Below are 14,163 nucleotides of genomic sequence, written 5' to 3'. Positions count from 1 at the left end.
CTTCTGATTCATCCGACCCAGTGTCTCCAAATTATTTGTTCACACAAAATTCCTCAGATTTAGCCTCTAAGGGTGTATTCACACATGCCGTGTTTAGTTCGGTTGAAACAAACTCAGATGCACTTCCGCCTTCGGTGCGCATCTTTCAGACATGTGTGAATACAGCAATCGCACTCGGGGGCGGACCAAACAAACGGTCCGAGACCCAGCTGAAGAGGTAGTCTCGGTGCGTTTCCAAACGCACTCTGCTGCAGTTCGTTTGTGGTGTGAATTTGTCCGGACTCGATCCGACCCAATTGCAGGAAGCACTGTGCCTTTTCTTTTTTTAATAAATCGCCGTCAGCCTCACATTATGGGAAAGTGTTGTTGTCGCCATTGTTAGGAAGATTAGTTGTGGTTTGACTGGGAGCCCCGAGCGAATATATTACATTTGATAGACAGGACGCGTAAACATGCTGATGTGTTCAGCGATCAGATGAAGGAGAGGGGAGCGTCTCCCGCACAGTGCCAACAGGTTCACGCTGCGCTTTGTATGAAGTGCGTGTTTTTATTTTGCTTCCCATGTTACGGGACCGTCAATACTATCCCCGTGTCAGTCTGGAGCTGAGCCGCGCCGGACTCACACCCAGCTGACACACGGCTAAATCAGCTGAGTGTCAGCCTATTCTTCGCGAGCCGCGCGTCTATGAAGGTAAATATGTAGCATAAGTCTTTAGCACATGTAACTGCAGATTTCGAATGCGTAAACTGAAGTCACAAATGTGTAACAGTAGATTTGAAGTCGTAAATATTTGTTTTGCATGTGTACTCCAAAGTCACAAATGTGTAACAGTAAATTTGAAGTCGTAAATATTTTTTCTACCATTGTGGACACAAAATAGGGGCTACGAGTTCACAAATCGTTGTTACGGGTGCACAAATCCTATCCTGTGCATCGCAACTTCAAAGAGTCATGCGCTTGACACTTTTGCTACAATCATTGCAGCACAGTTGGTGCAAAACACATTTGCACACCCGTGTTTCATAATGTGAGAACATGCCCAAAATTTGTGCATTCGTAAACCCAAATGTGAACTAACGCATCAGAAGTTGCACATCTGTGAAAAATGTCCTCACAAATAAAATGATATCGAGCACAGCATTTTAATGAGCGAGCACAAATCCATCGATACAACTGCTCGCATCTGTTCCTACAAGTCTAAACTGAGGGTTTTCTCTGCTCGAATCTGCTCCTGCAAGTCTCAGCAGTGGGTTTTTTGCAAGTAGATTTGCACCACGTCCAGCTGGTATATTTGGTGCAAAAGTATTTCGTACCTGTAGAACAGAGTTGTATCCGTAGAAGGTGGGCGGGACAACATTGTCGTATCATCCAATGAAAGCGCCGGTTGGGACCTGTGACGTCAGCATTTAAACAGACTGAGGGAAAGCCTGTGTCGTCTCCCTCATATGTCCATGGCCGTCTCTTTTCACCAGAAAATGTAGGAAATGTAATAATAAGGGAATTGAATAAGAGGGAACTACAGCGGAGCCTTATGCCAGTAGTGAAAGTCATAAACAAGTTTACTTTAGCAGATATAAGGGCCAGCGTCGACGTCAGCTGTGTGATTGGCACTGGTGTAACTGTTTAAACCTGCTGTTTTTCTCTTTAAAACCTTTACATTTTAATAAAAGTAGTCTTATAGAGAATGAATTTCCATTATATATTTTTTTAACCTTTATTTATACAGGTATATCCCATTGAGTCCGAAGACTCTTTTGCAAGGGAGACCTGTTCCCATTTACACGTTACCATTCACACACATTCATACACCGATAGCAGGCTAACTATCAACAATAGTTTATTGTCCCGCAGCCGCTGTCAAGGCTCCTGGCTGTTAAAACTATCTATGGTTAAAACACACCACACGCAGGGGGTGAGGAGGACGTTGCAGGCATTGAGGACCAAAGTAAATAAAGTAGGCCTACATATCTTGCTGCAGAGTATTCAGCATGTATCTAAATCCAGAAATATGCTTATAAATCATACACTTAGTCTTCTAAATGTAGTAAGCTTAATTAATTTAAACGTGTGAATAGTGAAGTGAATAAGTAACCTACTCTACAAGGCAATAGAAAAGTATAGAGGACACATTAAAACTGAATTGGAATAATTGTTTCTCTATCTCACATTTTCCATGTGAAATTATCACTACTTGTATCACAAACTGATAATTAGATGATCAGGTTTAACTAGTGTGCCTATCCCCAGACAGTTCTGCTATACACCTTACCTCATGTGACGTGTCCAGAAGAACAGGGTACAAAGCTTCATATAACCTCATTTCAGTGATTACTTTAATTAATCACAATCACAAAGTGTCACACCATAACATTTTATGCAGTTTAGAACATGTTAATTCAGATCACGTGCTGCATTAATAAGTAGGTCTGCATACTGCTAAAGCAAGACTAATAAATGTCCTATATCAATTATATTTATGATTTGCAGTTATCACATCAAAGCACAATCAGTACAAATGTATAGTAAAAGCTTACCCCACAAACAAATCACAAGATTTGGACTTTTTAAAATATTTGTGGATTTACTAAACATATACATACGGTCAAAATGAAAAATACAAATCAACCAGTTTAAAACTAGAATGCATTCCCAATTGCATACCTCCAAGTAAAGTTTTGTATGGCGTTATTTTATTAAAAGAAAATGAACAAAATACCCAAAATGCTCTGGCATGTGCCGGAACAAGACTTTATAAAACAAAACATAAAACTAGTAACTTAGTCCTTGGTCTGTAGCCCAACTGTTTACCATATTTAATCAAAATCTCCCCTACCTTTTTAATATGTCAAACAAATAAACATGACTGAGTATGTCACCTCATTTACTGCAATCAATATGTTTATGAATTGAGTATGATCTGACTTTGTCTAGATTTATAATAATCACAATCTAAAAATTGAAAACAAATTGTGTGTAGAGTGTAGAGTCAGACTGATGTGCTGTGACTGCCAGGTGAGTTCCACGCTGCTCCATCTTCGGAGATCTTCTCAAGGCAGCAGGAGCAGTGAAGTCTTCAGTTATCTGGAGTGTCCTTCCCTCAGCAATGCATACACTGGACGGAAACAATTGTTAGATCCCATTAGTGATGTTATAGTAAAAGCATGACGGATAATAGTTAGGACTGACTGTAGCTGCTCACTGTACAATGGCTTCTCCCTGACAGGGTGGAAATCCCAGACACTTGTGCAGGCCTTGTGCAGGACAGCCAAGATGAGTCTGTGGAAAAGCAGATGTCCCGTTCAGATGTTAAGATAATGTTAAGATTTATAAAATAAATAAAATACATGTAGGTTCGAGTTGATGAAGAACACAAAGCTAAAAACTAATCAATATAGTTTATTATAACAGCCCTGCAATTCATTCTCTTCGTGGGGGTATCTTGTCATTAGCGACTTTTAAAATTAGTTGTAAATGTTTTTTTTCGGGCTGGAAAAACAGATATAAAATACGATTTAAACACGATGGAGCTGCACAATTTAAAAAAAAATCCTTTGCATAATGGGACGCTTGTCTACCTGTTTTTATTCAGAAACAGCAACATGATGTTGAGACAGGCTGAGCAGAATAGTATACTGCTCACATGTGTTTATTTGGATCTTCATAGCCACTATTAAGACAGAAAACGCTCTATATGAGGTCGACACATGCTAACATAACATCCTGATGTAAAACTAGTAGGCTATGTATGAAGGTGCCTATGTCCCAGAAAAGCAGACATACAGACACGCTTATTATTATTTTAGCAACAAGACTCCAGTATTCAGCTGACTCATATTTCCCTGGCTAGCGCCGGGATTATTTTAACTGATTAACGGAAGGATTCATTGGTCAGCCTTCTTATTTTACGTTAACAGTTAATTATTAACATCCTTAGAAGTGACCAAATGCCTTAAAATACGGTACATCCTTTAAAAGAATATGCTAACGAACATTAGCTGTTATACCCATTATGACTTGTTAGCTAGTGGTTAGCTATGCTGCCTGCAATACATTATAACCACACGTTGCTTCTCATCATTGAACGTATTATACCGACCAACTTTGAAGTTTAAAAACATAAGAAAACCAGACTTACAGTTCATAGTTTCCGTGGGATGGCTCCGTGTCCTGTAGGCTCTAGCTAAACCCTAGGTCTGTGTCCGACCGTGTGTTCGTGACCGTCAGTCCAGACACTGCTGTGGCTCCGGACAGAGATTGTGAAGCAGCTCAACTGTTTATTAAACCACCGCAGGTCCTGGTGTTTAATGGGTATCCCCTCCTCAACTTCACCGTGTCACATAATAAGCCTCCTGTCCTGTCTAAAATGATCGGGAAACCACCTCAAAGCTAGCTAACGCGGCTTATTTACTGTTACAGACACCTTGGACTACTTTTCCTCAAAGGCTGGAGTACATATAATATAATTCTCCATTACTTAAAAAATGCAATGTAAAACTACAGAAAAATAGTTCAATTCACTACTACCTACTACTTCGCATTAGTTTGATAGTTGTTGTTGCTCATTTAGTCATTTCCTACAATTTCTGGTGAAAAGAGACGAAGGAAAAAGGCTTTTCCTCCGTTTGGTCACATGGTGACGTCACGGCTCCCAACCGGCGCTTTCATTGGATGATGCGACAATGTTGTCCCGCCCACCTTCTACGGATACAACTCTGTTCTACAGGTACAAAATACTTTTGCACCAAATATACCAACTGGACGTGGTGCAAATCTACTTGCAAAAAACCCACTGCTGAGACTTGCAGGAGCAGATTCGAGCAGAGAAAACCCTCAGTTTAGACTTGTAGGAACAGATTCGAGCAGTTGTATCGATGGATTTGTGCTCGCTCATTAAAATGCTGTGCTCGATATCATTTTATTTGTGAGGACATTTTTCACAGATGTGCAACTTCTGATGCGTTAGTTCACATTTGGGTTTACGAATGCACACATTTTGGGCATGTTCTCACATTATGAAACACGGGTGTGCAAATGTGTTTTGCACCAACTGTGCTGCAATGATTGTAGCAAAAGTGTCAAGCGCATGACTCTTTGAAGTTGCGATGCACAGGATAGGATTTGTGCACCCGTAACAACGATTTGTAAACTCGTAGCCCCTATTTTGTGTCCACAATGGTAGAAAAAATATTTACGGCTTCAAATTTACTGTTACACATTTGTGACTTTGGAGTACACATGCAAAACAAATATTTACGACTTCAAATCTACTGTTACACATTTGTGACTTCAGTTTACGCATTCAAAATCTGCAGTTACACGTGCTAAAGACTTATGCTACATATTTACCTTCATACGCGTCCAGCAGCAAAAATACAGTAAATATTATGTTTCACATCGTAGGCTACAAGCCACACATTGACACAGGCCTACATATATAACCATATGAAACAACAATAATTGTATGTTTATTTTATTTTATTTATAGGCTAGATGTAGGCCTATTTATTTATTTATTTATTATTTTCAACCCCATATCGTATCAGTTATATGTTTCGCAGTTTTCACTTCGTGCTTCCTGCTTCTCTCCACCCCAGAATGTCTGTCCAATGAATGAATGACCTCAGATCACGTGTGGTTTTACTTCTTAATGCTGGTTCACTTGCAAAAGGGGCAATATGAAACAAAAAAAATCTAAACTCTATTGGGTCTGGACCAAAGCAAGTGAACCAGCTGACTTTCCCAGTGTGAATACACCCTTAATTTTCCTCTCAAAGTGCACCAGATTCATGCATTTCACTTTAAAAAGGTAAAAAAAAATCTCCCGGGGGGTCATACCCCCGGAACCCCCTAGCAGAGTCGTGACCTCGGCTGGCTACTACTTTCACCCAGCTGGACATCGGAGGCAATAGTGGAAAGACTATATACAGTATCTATATAGTGTGTATAGTATATACAGTCATATGAAAAAGTTTGGGAACCCCTCTCAGCCAGCATTATAATTGACTCTGCTTTCACACAAAAAAGATAAAAGTGGTATGTCTTTCATTTACCAGGCACAGCTAAGTACTGGGATGTTTTCCAAACAAAGATTTTTTGAAAAGCAGTATTTAGTTTTATGAAATTAAATAAAATGTGAAAAACTGGCTGTGCAAAAATATGGGAACCCTTGTGGTCTTTCTGATTTTAATGCATGTAACAGCATGTAAAACTGAGGACTTTAAACACAAAATTGGTTGGATTATGTTGTTAAACCTTGAACCTCATATAAAGGTCTGTTTAATCATGATAAAAGGTATTTTAGGTGCCTAAATGCAAGTTCCACTTCTCTTTGACTCTCTGCAGAAGTGAGACAGAATGCGATCATCAAAACAGCTCCCAAAATATCTTAAAAACAAAGATTATTCATTGTCATGGTTTAGCGGAAGGCTACAAGAAGCTTTCCCAAAGGTTTCAATTGTCAATTTCTACTGTAAGGAACGTTGTCAGGGAATGGAAGGACACAGGCACAGTTGCAGCTAAACCCAGGTCTAGCAGACCAAGAAAAGTACAAGAGCGGCATATGCGGCGGATTGTGAGAATGGTTGCACACAACCCAAAGATCACCTCCAAAGACCTGCAAGAACATCTGGCTGCAGATTGTGTATCTGTACATGGTTCTACAATTCAGTGCAATTTGCACCAAAACATCTGTATGGCCAGGTGATGAGAAGGAAGCCCTTTCTGCGCCCATGCCACAGATACAGTTGCATGGAGTATGCAAAAGCTCATTTAGACAAGCCAGCTTCATATTGGAAGAAAATGCTTTGGACTGATGAGACAAAAATTAAGTTATTTGGTCTTTATAAAAAGCAGATGTTTTGGTGCAAATTGCACTGAATTGTTGAACGATGTACAGATACACAATCTGCAACCCGATTTGTTCTTGCAGGTCTTTGGAGGTGATCTGTGGGTTGTGTGCAACTATTCTCACAATCCTCCACCTATGCCGCTCCTGTTTTTTTCTTGGTCTGCCATGCCTGGGTTTAACTGCCACTATGCCTGTGTCCTTCCATTTCCTGACAACGTTCCCTACAGTCGAAATTGACAATTGAAACCTTTGGGAAAGCTTCTTGTAGCCTTCCCCTAAACCATGACAATGAACAATCTTTGTTTTTCAGATATTTTGGGAGCTGTTTTGATGATCCCATTCTGTCTCACTTCAGCAGAGAGTCAAAGAGAAGTGCAACTTGCATTTAGGCACCTAAAATACCTTTTCTCATGATTAAACAGACATTTCTATGAGGTTCAAGGCTTAACAACATAATTCAACCAACTTTGTGTTTAAAGTCATCAGTTTTACATGCTGTTACAGGCATTAAAATCAACAAAACCACAAGGGTTCCTATATTTTTGCACAGCCAGTTCTTCACATTTTATTTTATTTCATACAACCAAATACTGCTTTTCAAAAAATCTTTGTTTGGAAAACATCCCAGTACTTAGCTGTTCCTGGTAAATTAAAGACATACCACTTTTATATTTTTTTTTTGTGAAAGCAGAGTCGATTACAATGCCGGCTGAGAGGGGTTCCCAAACTTTTTCATATGACTGTAGCTCTGGACTACCACCATCCAGGTTGCCCAGTCCCAAAGCTTTCTCTTCAATCAGCTCAGGCTGCCAACAGCTAATACTGAGATAAAAAAAAGATACATTATGTTGTATATAATGTACATTATGTTATTCATAAACATTTGGGAAAAAAAAAACATGCAAGAATCAAATCTCCCACACAGCAACACTCAAAGTTTATTTGCATATTGTGTTCTACACAATTCATAGTAAATGTGCCAAAAAGCAGACGCAGAGATCTTACAAGGGCAAAAAAATTCTGCTCGCGCCTCTCTGCCCAGTGTGCCCACCTAAAATTTCTACAGGCCCACCCTAATCTAACTGTCTAGAACCGGGCCTGTAAATAAGTATGTATATTAATTGATTTATTAACCTTAATAAGCATTGTTCTCGCTTTAGATCAGGTAACTGCAAAATGCATAGTTAGCGGTGTAATAAGAGCATAGTTTACTGCTATTAAATTAATGATAGCAACAAAAAAATTAAATTATGAATTATAAAAAAAAAATTAAAAATCCTTCGGCGGCCCTCGGTTGGGTTCCTAAATTGGCTCTCAGCTATCAAAAGTTTGAGAACCCCTGATCTAGATACTGTCAGCAGCGACACCCAAAAATAAAAATTAATAAAAAAAGTGTCCGTGCAGCATCGGTCTGCAGTCATGTGCTGTCTGATTACTGTAGCCATTCTGTTCCCTGACTGAGAGTGCACATTTATACCCAAACAGCTTATTACTTCTGTATATTGTATATTTAAATAAATGTCAGCACTTCTCAGCATAGTGTTGCATGTGACTCAAAACCATTGATTCATAAATTAAAACTGTCTTGTTTGATAGTGACAGTGTGTATTTGTATGTGTACTATTCACATTTTGATCATAACCGTTCTGAGTCTACTGTATGTGTGTGTGATTGACACATTGTGCACAGGTGGGAACAGCGAGAGTGTGTTTGACATAGAGAAGGCAGCGGGCACCATGGTCATCGCCCGGCCCCTGGATGCTGAGCAGTGCTCTTTCTACAACCTGACGGTACAGGCCACAGACGGCACCAACACTGCCTTCACACAGGTACCAACCGCACAACCTTCAGTTGACCATCCTTTTGATTGTTGGGTGGCAAGCATTTATAACTTTTTTTTTGGGACAATTTATAATGCTCATGCAACCGGATGCAACAGAGGACAAATGTGTGTCCATGTTCCTGCTGCATTGAGCTACTAGAGGATATAGAATTATAAAGCAGTGGAAAAAGAGCATTTCATTATGTACATTATAATGTATGTTATTTGAACCATATTTATTTATCACGTTATATCTTGCTCTATATTTTTACAGGTTGTGTCATTTTAGAATATAATGCATACCTGACCTTCACGGGCACTTCCTGGTTTCCTTCCATTTTTTTCTTTTTTTTTAAATGACATAATGTGTAATAATATAGAGCGCAACATAACATGGTAAATATGTTTACCAAGTCAACACAAGCACACAGGAGCGTTTAGTGATGTTGTAAAGTTTATATATATATATATTTTTTTAGGACAACAACAACAAACACAAGGAACAGCTGTCTCTGAGTTCAAATTAAATCAAAATACATCATAAAAAAAACATAATAAGCTTTCGTACAAAAGTGTGTAGAAATATACATGGAAAATTCCCCCAAAAAAACAAGCAGCGACTAAATTAGGAACACAAATAAACAGTTAAAAGAAAGTACAAAAATAAATAAAAAGAGAGAGGGGGGGGTCAGTCTTGAGACAGGGTTGATAAAGAATTGAAATGAGTTATAAAAGAATCCCATTTTTTTGCAAATTTATTAGCACAGCCTTTCACTGTCAATTTAATTTTTCCGAGTTTTAAAAAGAACATAACGTTTTTGAGCCAGATTAGAATTGACGGGGGATTAGGGGATTTCCACATAAGTAAAATACGGCGTCTTGAAGTGAAGGCTAATGTTTCTGATTGTAAGGCTGTAATATGGGGTTCTTGAGATGGGGTTCCAAATATTGCAATGAAGGGGTCGGTTTTTATTTGGGCTCCTAGAACCTTTGACATGATCATAAAAAAGTCATTCCAGAATCTATGTATTCTGGGACAATAAAAAAACATATGACTCAAGTTACAAGAGGAGGCGTGGCATCTGTCACACTGGTCCACAACATTTGGATACATTTCAGATAGTCCAGATTTGCTGAAATGTACTCTATGTAAAACTTTAAACTGCAGCTTGGCACAAGGAGAAGATGAGCGTATACTATGCATTTTGGATTTTTGGGTGCCGATGCCGATTATTTTCTGAGAAAAATTACGATAACGATTAAATCGGCCGATTATGATTTTTTTAAAATACCATAAATATATATTGAAAAATTTTACTTTTTTGAACCCTTAAATATATATACACTCAACAAAAATATAAACGCAACACTTTTGTTTTTGCTCCCATTTTTCACGAGATGGACTTAAAGATCTAAAATTCATTCCAGATACACAATATTACCATTTCTCTCAAACATTGTTCACAAATCTGTCTAAATATGTGATAGTGAGCACTTCTGCTTTGCTGAGATAATCCATCCTACCTCACAGGTGTGCCACATCAAGATGCTGATCTGACATCATGATTAGTGCACAGGTGTGCCTTAGACTGTCCACAATAAAAGGCCACTCTGAAATGTGCATTTTTTTGCTTTATTGGGGGTCTGGGGACTCAGAACCAGTCAGTATCTGGTGTGACCACCATTTGCCTCATGCAGTGCAACACATCTTCTTCGCATAGAGTTTATCAGATTGTCAATTGTGGCCTGTGGAATGTTGGTCCACTCCTCTTCAATGGCTGTGCGAAGTTGCTGGATATTAGTGGGAAGTGGTGCACGCTGTCGTATACGCCGGTCAAGCACATCCCAAACATGCTCAATGGGTGACATGTCCGGTGAGTATGCTGGCCATGCAAGAACTGGGACATTTTCAGCTTCCAAGAATTGTGTACAGATCCTTGCAACATGGGGCCGTGCATTATCTTGCTGAAACGTGAGGTGATGTTCATGGATGTATGGCACAACAATGGGCCTCAGGATCTCATCACGGTATCTCTGTGCATTCAAAATGCCATCAATAAAATGCACCTGTGTTCTTCGTCCATAACAGATGCCTGCCCATACCATAACCCCACCACCACCATGGGCCACTCGATCCACAACATTGACATCAGCAAAGCGCTCACCCACACGACGCCACACACGCTGTCTGCCATCTGCCCTGAACAATGTAAACCGAGATTCATCCGTGAAGAGAACACCTCTCCAACGTGCCAGACGCCATCGAATGTGAGCATTTGCCCACTCAAGTCTGTTACGGCGACGAGCTGGAGTCAGGTCAAGACCCCGATGAGGACGACGAGCATGCAGTTGAGCTTCCCTGAGACGGTTTCTGACAGTTTGTGCAGAAATTGTTTGGTTACGCAAACCAATTGTTTCAGCAGCTGTCTCAGTGGCTGGTCTCAGACGATCTTGGAGGTGAACCTGCTGGATGTGGAGGTCCTGGGCTGGTGTGGTTACACGTGGTCTGCGGTTGTGAGGCCGGTTGGATGTACTGCCATATTCTCTGAAACGCCTTTGGAGACGGCTTATGGTGGAGAAATGAACATTCAATGCACGAGCAACAGATTTGGTTGACATTCCTGCTGTCAGCATGCCAATTGCACGCTCCCTCAATGCTTGTGGCATCTATGGCATTTTGCTGTGAGACAAAACTGCACATTTCAGAGTGGCCTTTTATTGTGGACAGTCTAAGGCGCACCTGTGCACTAATCATGATGTCAGATCAGCATCTTGATGTGGCACACCTGTGAGGTGGGATGGATTATCTCAGCAAAGCAGAAGTGCTCACTATCACACATTTAGACAGATTTGTGAACACTGTTTGAGAGAAATGGTAATATTGTGTATCTGGAATGAATTTTAGATCTTTAAGTCCATCTCATGAAAAATGGGAGCAAAAACAAAAGTGTTGCGTTTATATTTTTGTTGAGTGTAAATACTTGTTACTGTCAATAGGTGTACAGGAACTTTTTATTTATTGAAATATGCATTATCTAAAAAAAAATTAAGTGTTACAAATATGTCTAAAGTGACATGATGCATTTTTAAACTCAGACATTAAGCATTTTATGTAACTGCACCCAACCCTCTGGAACTCCCTCCCTCCAAACATCAGCATCTCAGACTAAATAAACTCATTCAAAAGTCAACTCAAAACTCACCTCTTTAAGAAAGCATAATTACACCGGACTCCACTCCAAACCTTATCTTTAATTTGTCTGTATTTTGTTTTCTTTTTCTACAAGTATGATTTTCTATATGTTTGATGTATAGTGTCTTTGAATGGCCTCCAATAAAGCACTATGTAAATTCTATATAATAACTATAGTAATATAAACTACTATTAACAGTCAAGAGATAACCAATGACTCTGCTATTGGTGTCAGGGGGAACTGTCAAGTGTGAATTAATCCAATGTATTACAACACACCTGCTGCTGCTGCTGTTAATATACTATAAGGCTACCTCCGGGGCAGCAATGCATCTCACTTAACATGATTGCTGGAATAAAATATATATTTTGTTTTAAACGGCAAAAAATCGGCGGCCATTTTGCCGATTTTTCGGAGATGTGCTATAATCGGCCGATTAAATCGGCCGGGCCCTTATATGCACAGCCTTATCCCATCATTGATCTGTCAAATTTACCCCAAGCTCACGCTCCCAAGCAAGTAGCAAAAGTACCGTCTTTAAATAGGTCTTTGAAAACTTTAATGCCTCAATTTTGCCATAACATGTAGGAGACATTCCCAACAGATGGAGGGAATAGGTGATTGTTCACTGTGGGCATCAGAGTGGATGTAGAGGAAAACTTAAAATGGCGCCTAAATTGGAACCAAATCCTCAGTGTAGATAGCACAATAGGATTCTTAGTGAAACTAGAAGGGTTAATGGGCAATGAATATGTGAGTAAAGCCAGTAGTGCAGAGGAGAAACATGACTGGGTCTCAATCTTAGGTAGATATAACAAAAAGTCAGTCATTATAAACAACCTCTTCAGCACCGACACTGTCCTGGAATACATAAACACCCCACTTACTCTTATTTCTCCACAAATCAAAATGCAAATAAATGCTTGACCCCGCTAAATGCCATTTGCGGCTATATTTAGCTTTACTATTGTTGTGTAAATTGCTCATGCTGGGGTTAATCTAGGAGGGATTGGTTTTCTCCTGCCGTTTCAGTGGTGAGACGGGAGCAGCTGCTGGATGAGGGGAACAGGTGTGTGTGTGTGTGTGTGTGTGTGTGTGTGTGTGTGTGTGTGTGTGTGTGTGTGTGTGTGTGTGTGTGTGTGTGTGTGTGTGTGTGTGTGTGTGTGTGTGTGTGTGTGTGTGTGTGTGTGTGTGTGTGTGTGTGTGTGTGTGTGTGTGTGATTCCACTCAGCAGGTATAGGCCTGAGGAGGTAAACAGCCTTTCATTAGAGCAAGTAGCAGCTCGTTGTGAGGTTACAGGTTTTAGTGTATTCGCTTATTCCTATTTTTTATTAACTTTACCACATCTGCCATGGTCCGTGTATATTTCGGTGATTTGATTTTCCTTTCGGAAAAGGATATTGAAAAAATGAGTGGTTATTGTTTTTCGTTTGAAAACACACCTTAATTTATTTTCAATTAATATGATATTTCAGCCAGACCCATCAACTAAAACCACACTTTATTCCCTCCTCCTACAGACAGTCCTTTACTTTGTAAATGGCAACTTCCTGTCGCAGAATATCGTTTCTGTTTTCTTGCCAAGTGATTTAAATTTTTGTTTTAGAAATAGAAAATGAAAATCAACTCGTTTTTTAAGTTTAGTCCCTTTTGTATTAAAAAAATAAATCAAAGACCCACTTGTTTTTCTTTTTTAAAACGAGTGTTGCTTGGATAATGCTGGCTAAGGGATTCATACTGCACGTTAGACCCTCTCAACTACAGTGTATTTCTGAAAACGTCTTAATCAAGAGAAAAATATACCCCAATCCTGTCTCCTAAGGTTTTCATTCATATAAAGCTGATGTGATTTTTTTTAAGGATTATTATGCTGCCCAATAACTTTGTGTTATCAACATGAGTAAAACAACTTTATATTCAATATACCTGTACACTCCTGAACAAAATGTAAAGATTGTAAAGTATTCGCATTTTGCGGTGGTTGACCGTAACCAAGTTTTAAGTAGAGCTTCAAAATGCCATCAGGAGCAAGAGACAAAAAAACAAATAAAGCAATTTATTGAAAACTGAATTTAAACTGATTTTAACTCAAATAGGCTGTTCATCAGCGGATCAAAAGTTAAAGACCATAGCCTTAAAAATTCAAAATCCGTGCCAAAATCTGGCTTTCATGTCATTTTCTGTCAGACATTCACACTGCCATGACTTCCTGATGGAGAAGGCAAAAAGGCTTTCTGTCTTTGAACGTGGCAGGTTGTTGAGCTGTACAAGCAAGGCCTCTCACAACGTGCAATCACTG

General features: G+C 39.4%; 1 protein-coding gene and 1 long non-coding RNA gene across 2 annotated transcripts in view; one reads left to right on the top strand and one right to left on the bottom strand.

Annotated features, from left to right (window-relative positions):
• fat3a (FAT atypical cadherin 3a) overlaps positions 1-14,163 on the top strand; it is a gene marked incomplete at its 5' end in the record, with an annotated part of 180,183 nt that overhangs the window by 72,495 nt on the left and 93,525 nt on the right. The window contains one exon of the mRNA XM_080054049.1: positions 8,538-8,677. Within this exon, the coding sequence (XP_079910175.1) occupies positions 8,538-8,677 (140 nt within the window). The remainder of the gene's footprint in view (positions 1-8,537; positions 8,678-14,163) is intronic.
• On the bottom strand, positions 2,913-4,430 carry LOC307271547. Its single transcript, XR_013845603.1, has 3 exons — positions 4,137-4,430; positions 3,201-3,277; positions 2,913-3,113 (listed from the first exon to the last, which is right to left on the bottom strand). It is a non-coding gene; the product is annotated as an uncharacterized lncRNA (long non-coding RNA).

This window comes from Ammodytes marinus (assembly GCF_949987685.1).
Source record: "Ammodytes marinus genome assembly, chromosome: 3".
In the NCBI taxonomy this organism is placed as follows: domain Eukaryota; kingdom Metazoa; phylum Chordata; class Actinopteri; order Uranoscopiformes; family Ammodytidae; genus Ammodytes; species Ammodytes marinus.
This window is presented reverse-complemented; position numbering and strand designations above follow the sequence as displayed.